Source organism: Bos mutus, chromosome 10, assembly GCF_027580195.1.
Source record: "Bos mutus isolate GX-2022 chromosome 10, NWIPB_WYAK_1.1, whole genome shotgun sequence".
Lineage (NCBI taxonomy): Eukaryota > Metazoa > Chordata > Mammalia > Artiodactyla > Bovidae > Bos > Bos mutus.
In genome coordinates this window covers 39,047,560-39,073,613 of record NC_091626.1, presented here as the reverse complement: position 1 = coordinate 39,073,613, position 26,054 = coordinate 39,047,560, and the positions used below count along the sequence as shown (strand labels likewise).

The 26,054-nt window shown below is 36.2% G+C and overlaps 1 protein-coding gene and 1 non-coding gene across 2 annotated transcripts; one reads left to right on the top strand and one right to left on the bottom strand.

Annotated features, from left to right (window-relative positions):
- Positions 1 to 51: 51 nt before the first annotated feature.
- AP5M1 (adaptor related protein complex 5 subunit mu 1) lies at positions 52 to 26,054 on the top strand. The gene is made up of 8 exons (XM_005898778.3): positions 52 to 386; positions 6,983 to 7,628; positions 10,977 to 11,204; positions 11,772 to 11,911; positions 12,632 to 12,717; positions 12,808 to 12,926; positions 16,227 to 16,323; positions 19,356 to 26,054. Exons 1-8 carry the CDS (start codon positions 313 to 315, stop codon positions 19,436 to 19,438), a joined length of 1,473 nt encoding a protein of 490 aa, XP_005898840.1. The 5' UTR covers positions 52 to 312; the 3' UTR covers positions 19,439 to 26,054.
- LOC138989615 (small nucleolar RNA SNORA72) lies at positions 25,632 to 25,763 on the bottom strand. Its single transcript, XR_011465873.1, has one exon. It is a non-coding gene; the product is annotated as a small nucleolar RNA SNORA72 (small nucleolar RNA).

The following is a 26,054-nucleotide window of genomic DNA, read 5'->3' as shown; positions in this document are numbered from 1 at the left end:
CGAGCGAGTGAGGAATTATGATCCTTGCGGGCCACCGTCCCGGAAGTGGACTCGGGAGAAAGAAGGTAGTTGGGCTGATGGAGATAAGTTTATGAGGACTTAAAGTGGGGATTCACGGAACTTTTTGTGGCGTGCGTTGTCCCGGACAGACCCAAAGGTTTTAGTCACTTCACCTGAAGGAGTTAGCTTCTCTGCTGAGCCCAATCTGTTTGCGGTGGAGCAGAAGGTGGCTCTGAAGACGCCTGAGAAAGCCAGTCTGCGCTCTGCCTCCGTGGCCACCTTAGTGATAAGCTGATGCCTTAGTGGCTTATCATGGCCCAGCGGGCAGTGTGGCTTATAAGCCACGAATCAGGAACTCCACTTTGTGGCATTGTCAAATTCTCCAGGTAAATGCAAATCTGTATCCTTAGGCGTGATGGATAGGATGGATGGATAGTGTAGCATAATTTTGTGGTGCTGTGCATCCCTGGTCCAACACCTGGGCAAGTTACTTAACCCTTATAACACCTGTTATTAATAAGTGGAGACTGTGATAATTAAATGAGAAATGAGTTGATGCCTGGCACATTTTCTCCTGAATAAAGTGAAGTGAAAATAGCTCAGTCGTGTCCGAGTCTTTGCGAGCCCATGGACTGTAGCCCGCCAGGCCCCTCTGTCCATGGGATTCTCCAGGCAAGAATACTGGAGTGGGTAGCCCGTTCCCTTGTCCAGGGGATCTTCCCAACCCAGGGGTCAAACCCAGGTCTCCGTCTTGCGGGCGGATTCTTTACCAGCTGAGCTACCAGCTAAGCCCTACCATCTTACCAGCCTTACCACCTGCGTAAGATTGGTACCGAGGTGACTTAAAAGGAAAGGAAACTTTCTGAGCAGTAAATGTTTCAGATTTTTCTACTTTTGTTAATAAAAATCATGTAAGGACATTTTAATTCATTCTTCTGGAAAGTCCCTGCTGAGCAGTATCAGACTGTTACTTTCAGCTTCTTATGTTTAATTCCTAGAAATTCTGTTTACTTCTAAAGTTCCTAATTGTTGAAAATTGAAAAAATACCAAAAAAAAATTAAACTGAATTACTTTTTAAAAATGGTGTGAGCCGATCTAGTGCCACTTATATAAAATTTGCCACGTTTTATCAAAATAACTCTGTGAAGAGAGTTACACATACAGTAACTCATTGTAAAGTATGGGCGGCAATTGAGTAACTTGTTTCACCTTTTATTCTTGTAAACATTCATTCTTCTCTGAGACAAGCTCTATAGTGAAGTATTCATAGCTAGCTCTGAATCTAGATTGAGGCTGATAAAGATGAGTGTATTTTAAGTGAAAAGTAGTAGGCAACGTGAATATGAATAATTCCCTTTCCTTCCTAAACAATTTCTGTTATTGGAGACATAGAGACTTGAAGTTTACCATTTTCTCAGGGACACTTGGCTTACATTTGTTGTTGTAGTACCTCAGGAGGTTATTTATAATCTTTAATATGGTTCATCAGCCTTTTTGGTCCATCCTTCCCAGATACTCCTGCTTTATTTATTTATATATTCCCCTTGGTATCTTTATTTCTGCCATTTGCCTACCTCATATGATTGGTGTTATGCTTTTGTGTGTTCATATATATATATTTTTTTAAATGATATAATTTAACAATACAGGTGTCATTCCCATTTCTTAACATTTGTCAGATTTCTCAGCATGTTTTTTTTTTTGGCTGCACTGCATCTTCCTTGCTGTGTGGGCTTTCTTTAGTCACAGTGAGTGGTAACTACTCTCTAGTTGTGGTGCGAGGGCTTCTCGTTCCGGTAGCTTCTCTTGTTACAGAGCATAGGCTTTAGTAGTTGTGGCTTGCAGGTTCTAGGGCACAGAAGTTGTGGCCCACGGGCTTACTCACTCCACCGCATGTGGGATCTTCCCAGACCAGGAACTGAACCTGTGTCCCCTGCGTTGGCAGGCAGATTCTTAACCACTGGACCAGCAGGGAAGTCCTCTCTGCCCTATTTTTAAGAAATATCCAGGTTACTTTGTGTTCATCTCAAGCATCACTGTCCACCATTTCAGTGATGGAAATGGGATGATTTGGGAGAATGGCATTGAAATATGTATAATATCATATATGAAACGAGTCACCAGTCCAGGTTCGATGCACGATACTGGATGCTTGGGGCTGGTACGCTGGGAGGACCCAGAGGGATGGTATGGGGAGGGAGGAGGGAGGAGGGTTCAGGATGGGGAACACATGTATACCTGTGGCGGATTCATTTCGATATATGGCAAAACCAATACAATATTGTAAAGTTAAAAAAATAAAGTTTAAAAAAAAAAGTGTTGAACATAAAAAAAAAATGTTCTAAACTGTCTAAATTGTAGCCACTGGCCACAGGTAGTTGTTGAATTTTTGAAATGTGGTTATTCTAACTAAGGAACTCAGTTTTTAATTTTGTTTCATTTTAAGTTTAAAAAGCCATGTAAGGCTGGCAGCTACTATACTGGATAGTGCAGATCTAGGCCATTGTTTCTACTTGCTCTGTAGTACTCCATGGTTTCCATCTGCCACATTTTACATATCCCCTTCTCCTGCTGCTGATCTCCCAAATTGCCTCCAACTCAGCTATCAAAACCATGCTGCAGTAAATAACCTCAAACAGTTACATGAGACATACCTATACTGGTTTTGACTACTACCAAATAATTAGCTCCTCAGAATACTTTGACCAGTCTACACTCTCACCATCACTCTCTTTTCTTTTCTAACACTTACTGCACTTTTTGCCAGTATTGGTGTAAAGAATATCTTACTTTCATTTGCATTTCTCTATGGTAGCAATGTGGAGAAGGCAATGGCACCCCACTCCAGTACTCTTGCCTGGAAAATCCCATGGACGGAGGAGCCTGGTAGGCTGCAGTCCATGGGGTCGCTAGAGTCAGACAGACTGAGCGACTCTCACTTTCACTTTTCACTTTCATGCATTGGAGAAGGAAATGGCAACCCACTCCAGTGTTCTTGCCTGGAGAATCCCAGGGACGGGAAGCCTGGTGGGCTGCTGTCTATGGGGTCGCACAGAGTCAGACACGACTGAAGCGACTTAGCAGCAGCAGCAGCAGCATGGTAGCAATGACGATAGTCCTTGGGCTTTCCTTTTCTGTGAATTGCCTATACATATTCTTTGTTTTTTCTTTGAGATTTGCTGGCTTTTTCCTGGTAACTTGTGGGAGTTTTTTGTGTAATCTTGATATTAGTCCTGTCATTTTTAGCTATTACAGACACTTGATCTTAACTTATTATCATTGTCAATGAACTTTTCATTACTTTGGTTAAACAGAAACCCTTAGTTTTGTTACATAGTAGTTAGCCCTTTAGGGGATTTGTTGTAGTCTTTCCCTACCCTTATTGCCCAAATATGTCTTTCTACATTATTTTCTCTTGACTTTGTCATTTTATTTATTATATTTAGGCCTTTAATCCATCTATATAGTCCATCTTTGGATGTGACATTAAGTAGGAATCTTATTTTGTTTTTCTCTGTACTATGGGCCAGTTTTTCTGAATCATCTTCCAAACAATATGTATTTTCTTCGTTGATTTGTGTGCTGTTTTGAGTTTTTTATGTCTTCCATTGGTTTGTCTCAGTTCTATTACTTTCTCTGTTCTTCTGCCAGCACCATACTGTTTTTATATCTGTGGCTTTGTAGCTTATTTTTATATCTTATAGAGATAAGATTTTTGTACTGCATACAATAACTAGTTTCTTGAAGAAGTTGTGCTTGTTTCAGAGTTTTTTCCCACCATTCTCAGAATATTTCAGAACAAAACTTAAGATACGTTTGGGTGGACTTTTCAGCATCTCTATGAAGGCAGCAAGTTCAGTTCAGATAATTCATCTGTCACTTGTTTATCTTGTATCACTGAACAAATTAATTAGGTTTTATTTTTTTCTGTTTTCTGACCTCTTGGGCCTAGAGTTAGAGTGAAACAGGTATGTGTATTATCCACATATTTGCCAAAGGATAAAGGCCATCACTTAAGATTTGAGAATCCAAATGATTTTTCCTCTAACTACTATTTTCCCCACAACAAAACTTGATTTAGATTCTGGTTTAGAGATTTGCTGTCTGGATAGACAGTAACAGCACCAACTCAAGTCTAGCTTAGGTTGGTATTTTTCCCTATAGTTGTGGGGCCATTTAAAGTTCAAGTCCTACTTTACAAAAACCCTAGAATAAATCTGAAAAGACAGATTGAGTCATCCAACAAAGTATTTATTGAGCACATATTGAGGTATCATATAAGGACCCAGAGTCCCTTGGACTGCAAGGAGATCCAACCAGTCCATTCTGAGGGAGATCAGCCCTGGGATTTCTTTGGAAGGAATGATACTGAAGCTGAAACTCCAGTACTTTGGCCACCTCATGCAAAGAGTTGACTCATTAGAAAAACTCTGATGCTGGGAGGGATTGGGGGCAGGAGGAGAAGGGGACGACAGAGGATGAGATGGCTGGATGGCATCACTGTCTCGATGGACGTGAGTCTCAGTGAACTCCGGGAGTTGGTGATGGACAGGGAGGCCTGGTATGCTGCAGCTCATGGGGTCGCAAAGAGTCAGATACGACTGAGCGACTGATCTGATCTGATCTGATCTGATAAGGACCCAGGGAGCTTCCCAGGAAGCACTAGTGGTAAAAGAAACCACCTGCCAATGCAGGAGACCTGGGTTCAGTCCCTGGGTGGGTAAGATCCCCTGGAAGAGGGTATGGCAGTTCACTCCAGTATTCTTGCCTGGAGAATCCCATGGACAAAGGAACCTGGTGGCTGCAGTCTGTAGGGTCGCAAAGAGTCGGACACAACTGAAGCGATTTAGCACTACGCATAAGGTCCCAGATTGACTTATTTTTACAATTTCAGTCATGAAATTCTTGCACTTTGAATTTTAAGAGAACACTTAAGAGCTAAAATTACCCTTTCCTCAATCAAGATAGCACATCAAAATGTAAATGAATGAGGTTCACTAATACATGAATAACTTTAAATACATTCTCATTTTTCTTTTTTAAAATTATTTAAACAGCAATTTGTCTCAGTTCTGTTACTTTATCTGTTCTTATGCCAACAACATATTGTATTTATATCTGTGGCTTTGTAGCTTATTTTACTATCTTGAAGAGGTAAGGTTTTTATACTGTGTAGAATAATTAGTTTCTTGAAGAAGTTGTTCTTGTTTTCTTGTTTTCAGAGTTTTTTCCCACCATGCTCAGAATATTTCAAAACTTCAGATATGTTTGGGTGGACATTTCAACATCTCTATGAAGGCCATAAGCTGGATCCAGATAATTCATCTGTCACTTATTTATCCTATACTAATAAAATATTAGTAGTATTAGAGAATTAGTAGAAAAACATTTTGGCTAGGTGTGTTCTTGATCCTTGATCAGAATTGCCTGTATGTTCTTTAGCCATACCTTATTTTACAAATAAGAAAATAGACTTTGGGAAGTTAGGCAATTTATACAAAAGCTGTGCTGTGCTTAGTCTCTTAGTCATGTCCGACTCTGCAACCCCATGGACTGTAGCCTGCTTCTCTCTTCATGGGGATTCTCCAGGCAAGAACACAAGTGGGTTGCCATGCCTCCTCCAGGGGATCTTTCCAACTCAGAGATTTAACCAGGTCTCTCACATTGCAGCCAGAGTCTTTACCATCTAAGCCACCAAGGAAGCCCTATACAGAAACCAATAGCAAATAATTGATTTTGTTGTGGACTTTGGAGTGGAGAAATAAGGAATAGGGAAAGTACTTTTTTTTAATTAAGAAAATGTGATCTAACATTTTTGTAAATAAGCAAAAAGTATCTCCTGTTTCTCCCAAAAAGGGATGAATTAGTAACTTATTGTTCAGCATAGAGCTTGCAAACCATAAAAGGTTATTCTTATTTTATTCTTTTTGTTACCTCATAGTATCTTCCAAGGCCATATAGATAAACCACTATTACTGAAATGCCCTTACATATTTTTGTACGGCTTGGCAAGAAGACTCAGGGTACTAGTGAATTCCTAATGTGGAGGATTAAATTAAACCACTTTTTTCGATCCTGCTCTACTAAGATGGAATCAGAAAAAATATCCTGTGGTGGGGTGGGAAAAATTTATGAAGGGAATCAAAAGGTACAAACATGGCTATAAAATAAGTAAGTCATAGGGTTGTAATGTACAGCATGGTGACTATAGTTGAATTATACTGCATTGCATATTTGGAAGTTGCTAAGACAGAAAGTCTTAAAAGTTTTCATTATAAGAAAAAATATGTGTAACTATATAAGGTGACAGATGTTAACTAGACTTACTGCAGTGATTATTTTGCAACATATACAAATATCAAATCATTATGTTGCTTCCCTGAAACTAATATAATATCATATGTAAATTATACCTCAATTGGAAAAAGAAGGACGGAGGAAGGAAAGATAAAGGGAAGGAAAAACAAGACAAGAAAATCTTCTTTGCAGTCTTATCTGTAACAACAGAAGTGATGTTTCTACCAATGGGAATCCAGATAGATTGTAGTTCCTTAACCCAAGGGAATACTATGCAGCTGTAGCTTCATGAATACTAACTTGGAAAAAAGTAAGTTTCACTGCAAAATGTATCATTGTTTTTTAAAAATGGCAGTGTGTTTATGTTTTAAACATACACATGCCTTGCTTACCAAGTGGGAATCTGAATAGCCAAGAGTCTAGGATTTTGAATTAGAAACAGATATCCTACCTATTTAAAAAGTGAACTAAATTCAATTTTTAAAAATAAAATAGCATTTATCATTTGAGATATATCAAGTACATAAGAGTTTAACATTAATATAATATTTTTTTATTGTGATTTTCATGTGTCAGCGTATGTATTTGTTTATTATTGTGTGTTTTGTTAGTATTTTCCTTGTATTGGTTTTGGACTTCCAGTTTTTGCAGGAATTAATTATGTTTTTATTTCCATTGAGGCAGACGGTATCCAACTGTTGAAAAAAGAGCTAAAGTCTTCAATGGAGCAAGTTATGTGCCTGTTCCTGAAGATGGTCCCTTCCTGAAAGCACTGCTTTTTGAACTGAGATTGTTGGATGACGAGAAGGACTTTTTGGAGAGTCGTGATAGCTGCTCACACATCAATAAAACATCCATTTACGGAGTCCCAGTAGGAGGTGAAGAACTCTGGCCAGTTGTTGCTTTTCTGAAGAATGGCATGATATATGCTTGTGTTCCACTGGTTGAACAAACTTTATCCCCTCGTCCACCATTAATTAGCATTAGTGGAATTTCACAAGGCTTTGAACTTCTTTTTGGGGTTCAGGATTTTCTTTCCTCAGGTCAAAAAACTGACAGTGAGCTAAATACCAAATTGAGCCAGTTGTCTGACTTGCTTTTACAAACGTGTCCCTTTGGCACTTTGTTAGATGCCAACTTACAGAATTCATTGGACAGTATTAATTTTGCTTCTGTTACTCACCTACAAAAACAGCCAGCCTGGAAAACTGGAACATACAAAGGAAAACCACAAGTTTCTATTTCTGTCACTGAAAAGGTAAACTCCATGCAATATGATAAACAGGAGATAGCAGATACATGGCAGGTCGTTGGAGTTGTCACTTGCAAGGTAAGATTTTCTCTGATACTTGTTTTATCATACCACTGAATATTTATGGAGAAAAGTAAATTTTGCTGACTTTATTTTACATCATAATGTGACATTCTTGATTCTTACCATAAACAGCAGTCATTAGATATTATATTCAAGTGAAATTTTCTAATGTTATCTTTTTGCATTCTTTACTAAATATACTATCCATATGCAGTTGACCCTTGAACAGCATGAGATTGAACTGCATGGGTCCACTTATATACAGATTTTTTTCTTTGAATACGTACTACATTCAGTCCCATACTATCTGCGATTGGCTGAATGTACAGTTAAATTCAGAGATGCAGAACCTGGGATACAGACTGCTGACTGTAAAGTTATACATGGATTTTTGACTGCACAGAGGGTCAGCTGCATTGCTGTGTGATGAATTAACCTGTCATCACAACCAATAAACATCTACTATACTTGTAGTTTTTGTAGGTCAGGACTTTAGGGGCAACTTAGCTGGGAACTTCTAATGTGGATGTCTGTCACAGTCAGTATTTCAGCTGGGGCTGCAGTCACCTGAAGGTTTGAGTGGGACTGGAAGTTCTACTTGTGAGGTGACTCAGTCACATGGCTAGCAAGTTGGCCCTTATTGGTAGGAAACCTCAGTTCGTTTCCACATGGACGTCTCAACAGGCTGCTTAAGATTCTCACAACTTAGTGACTTCCCTTTGACCAAACAGACAATTGAGCAGGCAGCCAGCCAGCCACCTGAGGCACAAGTGAAAGCTATTCTTCTTATTACCTAGACTGAAAGGTCACGTAGCATCACCTCTACCACTTTCTGTTCACCAGAAGCAGATCACTTTGTCAGCCCACATTCAAGGGAAGTGGAATTAGGCTCCATCTTTTGAAACAGTAATATCAAAGAACTTGTGAAATTATTTTAAAGTCACTATACTTATTTTCCATTTTTTTTAGAGAGAGTGAAATTGATAAATCTTTGACTTAATATCTGAAATCATTTTCAGGGACTCATTTTATTTTTTTTAACCTTTTTATTTAAACAAGTCACTAGGTAAATATAGGGTTCTCTTGTTTAAGGTTAAGTAATAGGAAAAGACAATGAAAATAACAATACAGTTAGCACTGATAATTGCCACATTCAATAATGATCAAAAATAGAAACCCTCCAAAAAATGCATATACATGTATATTAATATTCTGAGGTGTCTTTCTGTTTTCTCCCTTTATTTTCTGCACTAATAAACTTTTTATATATCATATTAATGTTGAGTGAGTGAAAGTCACTCAGTTGTATCTGACTCTTTGTGACCCTATGGACTATACAGTCCATGAAATTTTCCAGGCCAGAATACTGGAGTGGGTAGCCTTTTCCTTCTCCAGGGTATCTTCCCAACCCAGGGAGTGAACCCAGGTCTCCTGCATTGCAAGCAGGTTCTTTACCAGCTGAATCACAAGGGAAGCCGAAGAATACTGGAGTGGGTAGCCTATTCCCTCTCCAGTGGCTCTTCCCAACCCAGGAATCTAACCAGGGACTCCTGCATTGCAGGCAGATTCTCTACCAACTAACTGTCCGGGAAGCCCGTATTAATGTTGAGTAGCTATGTAAAAATCTAATAGATTAAAAGTAGATTTCAGGAACAGAGAATTAAAATGGTCCTGGCAGACAAATTGAGTCTTTATTTTTCTTTTTAACCTTGTGTGCAAGCAAAGTCATTTCAGTTGTGTCCAACTCTGACTCTTTGAGATCCTATGGACCGTAGCCCACCAGGCTCCTCTGTCCATGGGATTCTCCAAACAAGAATACTAGGATGGGTTTCCATGCCCTCTTTCAGGGGATCTTCCCGACCCAGGGATTGAACCTGTGTCTCTTACTTTCCCTGCATTGACAAATGAGTTCTTTACCACTAGCACCACGTTGGAAGCCCCTTTTAACCTTAAAGTGATCTAAAAATGTATGTGTTTCCTTTACACTGTCTTCTATTATGGTCAAAAATACATTCCAGTTACTACTTTTAATGGAAATAATTACCGTAAATGTCTCCAACTTAAGGTGTTTGCAGATTATGTCATTCACACCTCTTAAAGTTGTTGAATGCACTTTTCTCTTAAGTTCTGTAAAATAAAAGTAGGGAAATTCACTATGTGTTTTTTCATTCTGTGGTAATGAACAGGGAATATGTTATATATAATTTAATATTAATTCATATCATGGTATTTAAATAGGTCTTTGGTAGACTGACCCTAGTTTTTTGCTTCTGGGAATTTTGAACTGGCTTCTATTCTTGGTCTAATACAGATAGATGATCATGATGTTTAGTGTAGGAATGAAGGTTTGTTTACTCAAGTATAAGAGGAACTGAGAGAGTAAGTCTCTGATCCTCTGACAGTCACTAATGACTCTAGCCTAGAGACTAGGATACACAGAGAAGCCAGCGTTAACAGAAAAGCAGCCACATCTGTGTTACAACCCCAAAGCAGGAGTTCATGGAAAAGTCTGAGAAAGTGCTGTGTCTGGCCACCAGTGCCTTAAAACAGAGCTCAGAGTGAGGTCTGTGAAGCTATCATATCTGGTTTCTATGACTTTCCTACTATAATGACTTCCCTTTCCCTTCTATCTCCTAAATCTCTCATGAGTACCTCTCACTAGCAAACTAACCCAGACCACATAGGGAAGAAGATCCTGGGCTTCTCTGCATAACAAAGGTAGGCCACAGAGGTGACAATACAGAATATAAGGCTTCACACAACACATGTAATGAATTGACTAAGAAGAAAAGAGCATTGTTGCTGGCGGGAATAGCACATACAAAAGCGTAGATATAAGATATGGTTTATTCAGGTAAATTCAAGAATCCAGTAAGTCTAGAGCATTACTTGTGGGGTAGAAAATGGTTAAAGAAATAGGTGGGAACCAAACAGCAAAGGCTTTAAAAGTAATATAAAACTGAGGGACAACTATTGAGAGGTTTTGGCATGGGTACAATAGAATTAGAATTATTTTATTAAGATAGCTCTGGCATTGATGGAGAATCTATTGATTAGAGGAAAGTGAGTCTAGATACACTTAGAGGGCTGTGACAGAAATATTTTTTGTAACAGGAATAGAGAAAAGTAGTTTTTTAAGGATTTTAAATGTAAGCAGAGCATTCTAGGAAGGCTCTCCTGGTCTCTGGCTTGGGTTTCTGAGAGCCGTAATAGAATCATTATCCAGAACACAGAAAGCAATGAGAATAATTCCTTGAAAGAAAAGTGAGTTAAGCTGTGAAAAGTGCCTCAGATAAATTAAGAAAAGCCTCATCCAGAAGAAGACTTCTTCAAAGCTCTTGGTGATATCTGTTTGTGTTGCAGTGTGATCTAGAGGGAAGCATGCCAAATGTTACCATTAGTTTGAGTCTCCCTACCAATGGATCTCCACTTCAGGATATTCTGGTTCATCCTTGTGTGACATCTCTTGACTCTGCCATTCTGACCTCTAGTAGCATTGATGCAATGGATGATTCTGCATTTAGTGGACCGTACAAATTTCCGCTCACTCCACCGTTAGAGTCATTCAACTTATGCTACTACACTTCCCAGGTAAGCAACCTTGGAGAAGTTGGTACTTTGCTAATCTTTACATCTATGAATTGTGTTGTTAGGAAATCACCATACTTTTGGTCGAAACAAAACCTTTTCATGAGTTACTTACCAGAAGATTCAGATTGTTTCCCCTTAATCAGCTTTTTCATGACTAATTTAAGTGACTGCTGACCTGGGAGGGTGGGGGAGTGAAGATACAAGCAGAGCAGCAGGAACTGTGGGTGTGTGTCAGGGATCAGTATGGCTAGTGCATGTTCTGTGTTGTACGTCATAGAGAACCTGGAGGAGGAGAATCTGGACAAGCAAGAGGAGGAAGAAGAATGTATTACACACCTTTGTAAGGTACCTTTCTGGAAATGGAAAGAGATGGAAGAATCCCTGTCCTTAGAAGGACTGTAGCTCCATCATCTGTAGTCAGAATGACTTAGAGTAACCTAATAGTCATTAAAGACATACGTGTATATAATGACTATATTACTGCACAGCTCTTTCCTCAGTCACTATTGGCATTTTAGACCCATTAACTTGAGAATCATGTAGAAAATGTGTTTGTTTTGTTTCCAGGTCCCTGTTCCACCAATTTTGGGTTTTTATCAAGTGAAAGAGGAAGAAGTACAACTAAAAATAACAGTTAATTTAAAACTTCATGAAAGTGTGAAAAATAGTTTTGAATTCTGTGAAGCTCATATACCTTTTTACAACAGGTAGGAATAAAATTACCTGATGCCATGATTTCTGCCTTCCTCAGTACATTGGCACTGCCCTATAATAAAGTTGTCTTGGTTTTTACCTTATTTTTAAGATCTAAAAATTTTGTGTGATTCAAATGTATGTTGATTCTGAACCAAAATAGTTGTAAAAATAATCTCTTTGTTTTTAAATGTCACCATTTTTCTGGTTAAATTTGCTAGTAAATTATAAGCTCCAGCCAGTATAGCTTCCTCGGGGATTATTTTTCTACTGGCTTTATTTCTAGCAATTTCTCTGCACTGTACCTATATTAATAAGTTAAGCCAACGATAAAACCTGGTGAATTAAGTCAATTATAAGATTTTTCCTTACCAGTTCTACTTTTAAATTTGTTCTACAGCATAGTTCTTTTCAAAGGCTACATACTATATAGTAAAAATCATAGTTTTAATGTTATGTAATTCATGTGCCTGTATTAATACATTCTGTATGACTTTGTGGTCATCTTTAGAATTAATAATGAAATGTGTAGCATCACCAAAAAGGTTTATTGTGTTTCCGTGTTTTTTGAGATATGATATTCATTATTTATTCTGCTCTATTCTGCAAACTTAAATGCAGATCTGCTTTATGTTGTCCTTGTATTAAGTGACAGTAGCAAGATTTGACGTATATCTCTTCAAACTTAAATCTGTGATTTTTTGTTTCTATTATCTCCATTTTTTTTTTTAAAGAGGTCCCATCACGCATGTGGAGTACAAAGCTAGTTTTGGCCAGCTTGAAGTATTTCGAGAGAAAAGCTTATTGGTCTGGATTATTGGTAAACTAGGTTTTGTTTTTTTTTCTTTCATTCATTTGCAGTAGAACCTATTTAATTAAAAATAGTTGATTGGTATATTTCTGTTTCTAGGACAGAAGTTTCCCAAATCAATGGAAATTAGTCTTTCTGGAACTATAACTTTTGGAGCCAAGAACCATGAAAAGCAGCCATTTGACCAGATTTGCATCGGAGGTACAGCATATTTAAAGGTAAATATATTTATATGGCTCACTACATTAGAGATCTTGCCTTTGTTTCTGAAATACATGTATCTAATTGATTTTTTTTCGGAGAAGGCGATGGCAACCCACTCCAGTACTCTTGCCTGGAAAATCCCATGGACGGAGGGGCCTGGTGAGCTGCAGTCCATGGGGTCGCTAGGAGTCGGACACGACTGAGTGACTTCACTTTCACTTTTCACTTTCATGCATTGGAGAAGGAAATGGCAACCCACTCCAGTGTTCTTGCCTGGAGAATCCCAGGGACGGGGGAGCCTGGTGGGCTGCCGTCTATGGGATCGCACAGAGTCGGACATGACTGAAGCGACTTAGTAGCAGCAATTGATTTTTAATGTTTTGTAATCCTTTTGGGGGATAGAAATTCTTTTTGTCTAAGTCCTCTTCTAGATTTTAGTAAAATTCTATTTATTAGTCACTTTCTATTTCATGTAATACTTAAATATTTTAAGAGGAAAGAATTATGTAAAATTTAGTACACTTCAATTTAACCTCTTTCTACTCAGCTCTTAAGATACCACACTTGAGATTTGTATACAAAGAATATAAGATACAGTCTTTGTGCTCTATGGATTTTTCAGTAATGCTTGTCAGTAATTAATCAGGACTACCTGCTTTTGGACTTTCAAAAAAAGACTAAGCTCTTCCAACCAAAGTGGTCAAGGAAAGCTTTGTAGTAGTGATGAACTGTAAGGAAAACGCTGAGGCCCAGATAAGCATGAATATGAAGCCTTGAAGATGGAACTAACATTTGTATAGGTAAAGACATGGTTTAATCATGGGAATGAAGGATAACTAGGCATATTTAGGAACCCGCGCTAGAAACAGTAGTTACACAGAAAGCTAGATAAGTGATTTAGGTCTGGACTGTAGAGGGTTTGAATCTGGCTTTCACTGTTTGTTAGAAAATGTTATACTTTTTTTGAGTATGGGAGTGCTCCTTCAGAAAGTGGTACTTTATGAGGATCAGCCTGAAATGGATGTGAAGAAGATGAGAGAGGATAAAAGCTAGAGACAAAGAAACTTTTTTAGTATTTCAGATGAAAGTTGATAAATAAATGATGCTGAGCTAGTATAGTGTCACAGAAAGAGAAAAAAAGGGAAAAAAAAGAATAGAGCTGTGATAAGGGTAAATCCTTTAATCTCACTAATTAAGTAGAAAGATAAGAAATAGTTTTAAGTCAAAGATGGTGTCATTAAAAACAATTATGACTTAAACTAGGGGCTTCCCAAGTGGCTCAAAGGTAAAGGATCTGTCTGACTAGTGCAGGAGACACAAGAGACATGTGTTTGATCCCTGGGTCGAGAAGCACCCCTGGAAGAGGAAATGGCAACATACTCCAGTATTCTTGCCTGGGAAATCCCATGGACAAAGGAGCCTGGCAGGCTACAGTCCATGAGGTCACAAAAGAGTCGGACACAACTGAGTGACTAAACAAAAACAAACCAGACTTGAAGCTCCCAGAAAGCAGAGACCATGTGAATCTCATGCATTATTTTATTCTGAGCATCTAGTTCAGTACCTCACACATAAATATTTGAAGAATGGATAAACGTACTTAGAAGAAAGCTCTATTTCTTAGAAGAAATACAGAGAAAGTTGAGAGGGAGTGGGCTTCATATCACATTGTTGCAGGTAATAGCAATTTATACCAAGGTGGGTGTCTAATAGGGGCTAAAAAATCTGAAGTTGATTCTTAAAAGAAAGCTCAGCTGTTCATAGGATCTAGGAGTTATCCACGGAAAAGAAATAGTTGAGGCAGTAGAAATGAATAAGGTCAGAAAAAGATAAGAGAAAATAAGAAGATTCAGGAGAATTAGTGAAGGAAAGTGAAAAGGTGATCAGAAAGGTAGTGGGAAAATCTAAATAGAATAGTATCAAAGAAGATAGACTGGAATCTATACATAAAAGTGACTAGGGGAAATAGTAGTGAAATCAGAAGTACACTGATGGTATTTCTTCTGTATTGACTTCAACTGTATCCACAAGGTTTGTTTCAATGATTATTAAAAAAATTCCCACTTCTGTATGTTTTTCAGAAAAAAGTGGGATGTTAACTATGTTATATGTTTTTTCAAAGGTAGGGACTATAACTTTTCTATTCATTTTCATCACCTAACCAGTTACAGTGTCATAGAAAGCATGTAATAGATATTTGTGTTCACTGAATAGATTTATTTTTTATAATATCTAGTTTTGTGGAAATCTGCCTTGTCATAACTTCCAGCATCCAGAATTTTGCCAAACAAGGAAGCCATAGCTCTTTACTGTTAGATAATTTGAGTGGCAATAGGGAAAAAAATTGCTGAGGAGACCTGAAAATTACATCTCTGCATGTGATCAGTTAGTTTGACAATCAAAAGAAGAAAGACAGGAAATGAGAGAAATATTCAGGAAAAGAAGAAGAAAGAAAAAAGTATAGAAAAATTATCGGGCTATTGCAAATTCAAAAGCTTTTAGCAGCAAAGATGAGGAGAATCACAACAAAAGGAGGCTGGTCTGTGATAGACCTTTCGTAGTTTATGTGGCTATGACTATGCCTTCAGCGAAGGTACTAATGGCCCTCTCTGTTATAGCACAATATATTAACTGGCATTTATACTAATGACACTACATGATCAATTAAATTCAGGAATTTACATTCATTCATTACATTCGTTGATTACATTTTAGAAAAGTTCTACATAAGTTAAATCTTAGTTTTCTGAAAAATTAAGTAGAGCATTTTATTCCCTCCAAAACCAGATAAACTGGTGTTCCCTTTTTAGTAATTACATGCTTGTGTTTTGCTAAAAGGTGTGTAAAAGTATTATGGTCTGAACTATATCACAATCACCTAGTCTTAGAGACAGAAGAGAACGTACAGAACAGCAGACCGCAGGGAGGGGCCAGCAACATCTGTAATCAGTCAGCTCTGAGCACAAATGTCCGTTCTACTACCTGTTTCCACCTCTGAACCTCGGTTCCCTTGTTTGCAGAATACAGATAACTTGCCGTGTAGATTAGACTGTACATTAGTGACGGGCCTGGTATGTGTTAAGCACTTTGTAACGGCAGCCTTACAAAGAAATGACTCTAATGCTAAAGGGAAAGATTAGTGCATATGTGTCCATGTGTACACTTGTGTACACATGCACACATTAACAATATTATTTGTGATTTTTGTGAATTGTGTGAAATAAATTCCTAAAATTGTGTCAAGGGAAAAAAATGTGACCATCATTTTTACCAAATAATCACCTTAACTTGGTACATTTCTCTTCTGGTTCTAGCTTCATTTTAGGATCTTAGATTACACACTCACTGGATGTTATGTGGATCAGCATTCAGTTCAAGTTTTTGCATCAGGAAAACCAAAAATAAGTACATGTAAGTTGCACAGCTTCAAGCCAACTTGAGGGAATTAAAATGGTGTTATGTTATTATTAACTAAGATAAAATTAAAATGTGAAAGAAAAAGATAAAATAATCCCAATTTATAAGAATTCTGGCCTAATCCATCCTGTGTTAATCGGTTATGTACATTGCCCTCTGCCTTCTCCTATTTATAAAGTGGTCTGAATGAGCAAGGATTGACATAGAGGTGGGCTCTAGTCTAAAGTTGAATTTGCTTTGCTCAGTTTATAATATACTCTTTGACTCTTCGGCAAGTTAGTGAACTTCTTAAAGTTATAATTTCCTCATGTATAAATTGGAAGTAGTAGTAGTATTTATTTCAGGATTGTTATGAGATGTAAATAAAATTTATTTATATTGATCAAGCACTCAACATAATATTTAGCATGTAGCATGGATTCAATAAATGTTAAGTGTGAATATTAAAATTTAAAATATTTTTAGCCAGTGCCACAGTCAGTGACCATTACTTAGTACCCTGCTTTACCAAAAGGAGACCAATAGAAAGTTTCCTGCCTTTAGTGAGTTTGTTAGTGTTTCATATATATATGTATGTGTTTCATATGTATACAGTGTTTTATGTATATAAACACATATGTGAAAATATAGGTAGAGGAAACAGCAATTTAATTAAAATTATTGAATTAAAACTTTAATTCGGATCAAATACAGACATATGGCATAAAACAAACAAGTAGTTAGAATGAGGGTAGAGTTAGCTGAACATAAGTAGAAACCTTTTTGCCTCATATGTTAAGAATAAAACTATCATATTTAGATACTGCTAAGTCACTTCAGTCGTGTCCGACTCTGCAACCCCATAGACGGCAGCCCACCAGGCTCCCCTGTCCCTGGGATTCTCCAGGCAAGAACACTGGAGTGGTTTGCCATTTCCTTCTCCAATGCATGAAAGTGAAAAGTGAAAGTGAAGTCACTCAGTCGTGTCCAACTCCTAGGGACCCCATGGACTGCAGCCTACCAGGCTCCTGCATCCATGGGATTTTCCGGGCAAGAGTCCTGGAGTGGGGTGCCATTGCCTTCTCCAATATTTAGATAAGTATATCTAAATCATCAGGGCTTCTCTGGTGATTCAGTGGTAAATAGTCTACCTGCCAATGCAGGAGATGCGGGTTCAATCCCTGGGTTCAAATGATAGCCTGGAGAAGGGAATGGCATCCCACTCTAGTATTCTTGTCTGGAAAACCACATGGACAGAGGAACCTGGCGGGCTACAGTCCATGGGGTCACAAAGAGTTGGACCCAACTTAGCAGCTGAAAAACAACAATCTTAAACTAAGGGTTAGGGTCCTTAAAGTAGGAAAGATAGGACAAGATTTGTAATTTGAAAGTTTCAAAAGATTATAGAACTCAGAACTACTGAATTCTAGGAAATTACTTTTGAATGGCAGTAATAGATTCTATGAGGTATAACCAGAATAAGCCATATTCTTTACTGCCATAGGTTTTCCCTATGCTTTCTCCTATATCATTTTTTTTTTAAGAAATTCATACATATGAAAGAATCTTCATAATGCTTTTTAAAAAACTTTTTATGAAGGCACAGTATAGTTGTTAGCTTGGACAAACCAGAAGTATTGTATAAATGTCAATAGATGAGTGTTTCTGTGGGAAATATGTTGTCTCTTTAGATAAAATCTAAAATATTGTAAGTATATTGTTAATATTACTAAACATTGTAGTAATTTTCAGAGAGCATAATACAGAATGGAATGTTTCAGTAATATACCTGCTTCTTAATATATGAATGAAAGAGGTCATTTTAAATGGATAATTATAACCAATCTCTTATTTCCTTCTTCTTTTAGTTTCAAAATATAGCTATCACTTTGTGCAACTATGTGGAAAACTTTATTTTGCCATCATCTTGACAAGAAAATCTATATTCATAATATACAACTTAGTTCTGATAATAGTTTAATAATGCTAATGATGGCAATTTAAATAATAATAACTAATCTTTATTGCTTACTATGTGCCAGGCACAGTTCTGAATACAGGCTGACTCATTAAATCCTTAGAATGCCCTATGTAAGTGTTATCTCCATTTGATAGATGAGGATGCTGATGGAACAGAGAGATTAGGATCACATAGCTAGTAAGTGGCGGAACTGGAACTCAAATCCAAGCAGTCGGTCATTGGAGCCTGACCACCTAACCAATATGCTGTTGCCTCTCAGTGTTACTAGATTCTCAAACTGAAGTAACAGTGAAAAAAGGCAACAAGGTAATGATCGTTGTTGTTGTTCGGTCACCCAGTTGTATCCAACTCTTTGTGACCCCATGGACAGCAGCACGCCAGTATTATACACCTATCCTTTTCATTATGAAGAAGATGCATGAAGAGGTATTGTAGAAAAGGCAGGATTGGATAAATAGAGATGTATGGAATAAGAATTTACATGTGTCTAGCTCCAAACGAGCATTATCTCAGTTTTATGTGTCAAAAAACTTTAATTCAGAGTTGTCATTTGTTCAAAACTATTAAAACAGAAACCTTAAATCTGATTAGAACTATAAGAAACCACTAAAGCAACCTTTTTAAAACATTACTAGAAAGTTGAGTATGTATTTCTATCTATGAAACTTTGAATGCATAAAGAATAGCAAGAACAGAATCAGAACTGTGATGAAGAGGTGACAGAAGGGAAACCAATGAACGTATTTTTACTGTTTTTGTAGCTGAAGTAATGGTCTATGAGAAACAGAATTTAGGGAAGATGTGAGAAAAAAATTAGCAGGTTTAGCATGAAGGATATTGGCATAAATTTGGCATATATAGGCTAAAAGATGGATTATTCATGTATTTAATAAACCCATACTTTTAAAGTGGTAGAAGTTATAATAATGCCTTGATGAAAATCGAATTGAAATGACTGTCTCAAAGAATTTCCTCCCTTGAAATAATTGTGTTCCAAAATTTTAAATACCATGACTTTGCTTTCTCATTGAATTTTTGTTAATATAATCTTATCTTTTTTTTTTAGACCGGAAGCTAATTTCTTCTGACTATTACATCTGGAATTCTAAAGCTCCTGCTCCAGTAACATATGGATCATTATTATTGTAATTGTCTCATGTTTAAATGGGATTTATACACTAGTAACAATTTAAATCATAGTCTTTTATTTTTAATGTATATACACATAACCTGTAATTGAAAATCATTTATTTAATGATAAAATATTCTTGTTCAATGTTTTTAGTTTGATTTAGTTTGAAAGAACATTTTAAAAACTAATGTATCCAGTTTTTTTACCCTTGATTTTACTTAAGTATGATTCAGAGCATAAAATCTAGTGATTGACTTCTAGCTTATTTTAGACTAGTCTTGACTTTCCTTGCTATACATGCTTCTTCCTGCCCTTCCTGCCACGTGCGTCTTCCTGTGGCAGACATGGCTAATCAATCACAGCCATCTTTCTCCATTGGGATTCCTGGATTTGGAATCAGGCTCCTTCACAATCCAGAGCTGCAGGCTGCCACTCCCAATGGATTGTAGATGACATGTAAAATAAAACTATTTGCTCTTGCAAACCTGAGTACTAAGTGCTAGTACAATGCTTTGTTACAGAATACCAGAGACCAATTAGAAACAACTGTAAATCTCTTGAGAAAATAGCCAGTGAAAATGAAGGAAAATCGTTTAAATAGTAACATGTTTTTTAATAAGAACTATCCTACTGACTAATAAAGAATCTGCATAATTCTATTTACAGTGCTTATCTCTGTTCTAGAGTTACTTTTCAAGCAAACTTATTAAGCTGCAACAGTAACATTTTGTTTAGGATGTCAGTAAACACATTAAGAGCGGTGGGATACCTTCTGAAGATGAGCATAGTATTTTGTGATTACTGAATATCTGCAGCCAAATTTGTAAAGATAAATTTAGATATAGTATTGGTTTTTTTCTGTTTTATTATAATTCATTAATGGATGCATTCAGGTTAAAATTCAAAAGCTATTTTATGGGTGTAGAGTATCACTTAATCTTATTTCAGTTTCATGTAGCACATTTTCTTTACATTTGTCACTCTTGTTTCCTTATTGGCATGCTCTGGGTTTCTTTAGGAGCCATCCAGTCATACTCTATTCTCTATCTATTTTTACAATTATATATCACATTCTGTTTTCATAGTAGCTCACTGTCAAGTTGGACTTTAAAGGAAAGATGAAATGCAAGAAAAGATGAAATCTCAAGTTCCTCAAAACTTATTCCATGTCAAGTTTCTTTTTACAGAAGAGTTATAAAAAATATGCATCACAAATTAATATTCAGTTAAATTGTATCTTGGTTTCTTTTTTATGAGTCTCTTAAAGAAAAGCTTAGAAAAAGCGGCGAACTTCGTGAAAGAAAGCTATGATACTTTGAAATGAGATTGCATATTAATTTGGGATTTTAAATATGATTTTTAAAATTAAGGTCAGTCCTACTCATTATAAATTCCTTTTCTGCAAAGCATTATGGCATAATGTTCTATGTTCAGAATTATCCCAAGTAATGAAAATGGAGTAAATTCCAGACCAGGACTTTAGCTTGTTATTCTAGGCTCATCACAGATAATCAGTAGTAAAAAAACTTTCCTTTTGAAAGAAGAAATCATTCTCCTTAAGTTTTTTTTTACTCTCTTAAACTCAAGAGAAGTTTAACATTTCACTTATATTAATGGAGCTATTTGTACATCTTGATTGTATAAATATTTATCCAAGTACACTAAAACAGGGAAGAGGCATTTCTCTAGTGAGTGGGCTGGGATTCCATATAATAAACCCCTAGGTAAGCAGTCAGAAAAACCAGTGAATCTTTGCTCTGACATTTCTAGAAACCTGAGGAAAATCTAAGAAGTACTGGAGAAGTATAGGGACGATGGGGAACCTGATGCCATCTGTTGCCATTCCATTCTAACATACCGCTACAGAACTTAAACTAACTCATGTTTTCATCCTGTTGAGATCAGCTGGGCACACTGTGATGCTTTTGATTTTGTCTAGAAACCTGTCACTTCAGGATAATTTCTGAAGACAAAGTCTGTTTCCCGTTTGGTAGGTGACCTGTTTAATGTTTTCTCTGTGTCTGGGAACTCCTTAGTGTAATTAGCGACCTTTGAACTCCACAACTAATCCTGAGCTATTTTGTATTCCTTACTCATCTTTAAGGCTGGACCTTTCTTTTCTTCAGAGTCCGCTGCCACAATTAAAGAAGAAACAGCTGCATTTCAAAGGGATTCCGATTCCAGAAGCTTAATCGTGATTGACATGTTCTTATTCTAAGCTATAAGACACTCTTAAGAGTCCTTTCTTGGGTTAAAACTTCAATCATTTTCTAAAAAATTATCCCACTATGGATTTTATTCATTTTCTTTGATAACTATTCTTTGCATTTTTTAACTTGAAAGATGCTGTGCATTTGCACTGAATATGAGCACCTACTTCCAGTTAAAGATTTGGATGGTGTCAGACCTACTCCAGAGGCAGAATTGCTAAATTCCCTTTTAGTGCCAAAATATGATTATGAAATCTGATGTCTATCATATGGGTGATTATTCTTCAGTAGGCCCAAAATGTACAAAAAGTGTTAAATTTCTGAAAATGTATTCCAGAAAAGATAGTTCATGATTTTGATAAAACTCTTTATTTCTTTATTTTTTATAAACAGTATTTTTTAAACTTTTTAAAGTCAGCAGTACCCTTACAGTGTCAGTCCCCTTACAGTGGTGGGCAATTTTTACCTTTTACTTTTTAAATACTTAATTCAAATGTCAGGTTTGAAGAAAATAACCTGTCAGGAATTCTTAAATTATTTGTTTAAAAAAATTTTAATAAAACAGTCTTATAAAATTAATTTATTCACACTAACAGTATTTCTAGTGAGTTTAAACTAGTTTTATACATCATATGGTTTAAGGTGTTTCAAAGCACAATTTTATACATAGAACAACTGCTAGTATTTTTCTTCTAGTTTTTATTGTAGTATTTCAGAGTTCTTTATAGACATTCATGGACTCTGCACCACCCCTGGGAGGTAGGTAGGTCGAGTTATCATCCAGAGTCTCTGCTGGGACCGCTGCCACAGCACAATGGTTGTTTCTAAGACAAAGGTCAGAAAAGGGATGTTAATAAACAGTCCTCAGGTTTAAGGGACTTTTTTAGGATTACATCTTAAATTCCAACAAATCAGATTTAGGAGTTACTGAAAGTGAAATTGATCCATCCCTCATCCAAACTTTGCAATACTTTCCTGTTCTGACATCATTTAGATAGTTAGCTGTATTATCAGATTAGAAACCATTGTACCAGCCTGCTGAAAGGAAAAGGAGGCAAAAAGCTAAACATGGGATGAATTCTGAACCTTTTAACCTGGCTGAAGTACGTTGGTCCCTGTTATGCAAATACCTTCAATCCTCTGCTAAGTTCAGTGGAAATAATTTTCTTGAATGACAGGTTTATTCAGCAAGGATTCAGTTGGTGATTAATCCCCCTTTGATCTAGGGTATTTCACTTAACTACCAGTTACCTCGTTCTGACAAAGTGCAACTGAGATTAGGGAGATCACTAGAACACTACCAGGGTGTGCATTTATTCTCCATAACCTTTTAAAGCAAGGGCCAAGAATGCAATTTATTTTCAGTATTTGAAGATGTAAAAGTCCTGCCTGCTAAGTTAGAAAGTCAATTGAATACCAAATGAAGTTTATTTCTTACGTAATAGAACAAACGTTTCTTTTTACTTTGCCCAACAATGATTTTAGGAAACTTAGGCTTTGAAGTAACAAAGACTACATTCTAAGTATATCTTCTAGTTTTGTTTCATATACTAGAGTGTATATATATTGGCCCTGAGATAACCCAAAAATCAAAGCTGCAGCTTAGGCTGAGAGAAATGCTTCTATTTTATGAAACTGCACAGTTTCTCCCCATCCGCCCCCATTAAAAACTGTCATGGAATGTGGTAAATCCAACTGGGGAAAACACGTCACAATATACAATTACTCATCTTAAGACTTCTGATTTCAGAGCTTTATTTAACTTTGTCCTTTCTTGAGGAAAAAGCTTATTATGTTCCCATCATGAATCAGATCTTTCTCATTAAGATACCATTACAAAAATACTTCAAACTCATTATTTTAAATTTATCAAAATAACTATTTTCCACAGTATTGTTTACTATTTTACTAATTTTTCTGCCTTTTTCTTGCTTAACTGGGTACCCTTCTTCCATAACTCTAATCTTTGAAATATTCTATGAAAATGTGTACAATATTTGAAGGATAAACTTGTAAGATGTTTCATGCTAGATTTCTCAAGGAATTCACTTTGTAAAACTATTATCAATATCGGTGTCAATGTTTACCTTGCCAGATGTCAAATTTGGAGATTTATTTCTCGAGTATATTTTGAGAACCTTAAAAGTAGAAACACTGATGTATAACAAAATTTGTTTTTAAATAGTAAATTCTTAATGACTAGTGTTATTACTATAGACAAAGCTTTTTTAAATGCTTTATAGTTGTTCATTATTCTAGTATCAATTTGTAGGTTATATATTTGGATAATTTTCTTATACATCTTTTTGGCTCAGACTTTTATGATCCAATTTCTTTTTTTTTTTTATTTATTTTAATTGGAAGCTAATTACTTTACACTGTTGTAGTGGTTTTGCCATACATTGACATGAATCAGCCATGGGTGTACATGTGTTCCCCATCCTGAACCCCCTTCCCACCTCCCTCCCTATCCCATCCCTCAGGGTCATCCCAGTGCACCAGCCCTGAGCACCCTGTCTCATGCATCGAACCTGGACTGGCAATCTGTTTCACATATGATAATATACATGTTTTAATGATATTCTCTCGAATATAAGCAATATTGAAATGCTCTTTTCTATTTAAAATGAAAAAAGTACCCAAAGACTGAATAAGGTGATAGATAGAATCAGAAAATTGAAACTATATATCAGACAAGGGTGATCCAATTTCTAAATAGAAACAGTGACTCAAATAAGGGCATATCTAACTTATGTTGGTGCCAAATGAGCATCTCTAATTTGAATTTAATAACTAAACTTTCGGAATATCTTTTAATAGCAAGTTACTTAATCATGGTAAAACTGAGGATCATAAAAAATATAAGATAGAAGGTGGGATCCCTGACCATGTTGCTAAGAAACTACAATAGTATTTTTAATAATTATACAGTAAATTTTTAGTTAACATTGTAGTATATTTTGAAATATGCTATCAGAAAAAAATAAAAAAACATAGATGTTTATGTGCATGTGTTTATATAATTATATGTTAGTGTGTCCAACTTGGGAGGTTTCCCTATGAAATATTTCATTAACATGTCAGGAAGAAGAATATTCGAAGTCAAATATTCAAATATCTTGATCTAACCACACTTAGTAGTAATGAAGAGAAGCAGAAAATGAGTATTGCCAAAGAAACTCGTGAGGTTACTTTTATAAAATGGTTAAAACTAGTATGAGTTGAAAGTTTCTCAACCATTATTATCAACAGCTGTTTTATGGATATGATAACATTATTGTCTATATATAGCTTGGAGCAGTGGAATGCCTTATATGTATTACTAGTTTACTGCTTTGAAAGCAGATTATTCTGAGGTCCAGATTGACTTTTCTCAGGCCTTGGCCAATCTGTGTAATTGATGGCAGTATAGTGTTTAATATTTGATGCACAGCATTTATAGATGGACAGATGCTCTGGAATGGAAACCACCTGCTAAATTGTTTTTCCGGTAGGACATGTGAAAATTTGTATATCTTAATATTCCATTAAACATTTAAAATGAAGCTATGTTTTGTTTAAATGTCTTCTTTTTAAATGATGGTTTCTGTAGGAAAAAAACATTGTTTAGTTAACACACTACTAATAAATAAAAATGAAAACTCTTAAATTTTTTAGTTTTTCTTTCAAGGGACTTGAGTGCCCTCTACAGGTTGTAGAGATAACCAATGACTGTAATTTAAAAAAAAAAAAAAAAAAAGCTCCAACCAGTTTTACTAAAGGAAAACTGTTGATTTACTTTTCATCAATTTGTTCCAGTCTTCTAATGATATCAGAATCACCTAGAAAATAAAGCACAATAATTTTTCAATTCATTTAATGGTAACTGCTAATCATCAAAACTAGCAATGGTTATCTTCAAAAGCTATCACACTAGCTGTGCTGCCATTTCTCAATGTTGATCAGATACCTAGAGTCACAAACACTTCTCATACAAGATGCAACATATAAATTGGACTTGGTTTATCACCAGCATTTATAAAACGAGACCTAGGTAAAGAACTAGATCTGGGGACACATGCACGGTCCTAACATAGTGAACATTTGGCCTGCCCTAATTATCGCAAAATCAGAACAGTGAGAATATTTGCAGTGACTGTATTTTTAAACTCTGTGGTTTTTCCCTCTTAGAAGCAAAGCCTATGTGATCTATTTTATTCATATTGTTAACTTTGTTAATTTGCCAGTGATTGAAGTAAGGGTTTTTTTTCCCCCGGTTTTATAGTTCAGTGTGAAGAATATAATGTTAATACCATTGAATTTCCAAATCACTTAGATGGCTTTTTTTTTTTGGTGGAACTCTTTAAATGTTAGAACTATAGTAATACACTTTCTCTTATAGAAAGCAGATTGGGGAAATATTCAGCTATTTTGAAATTAATTG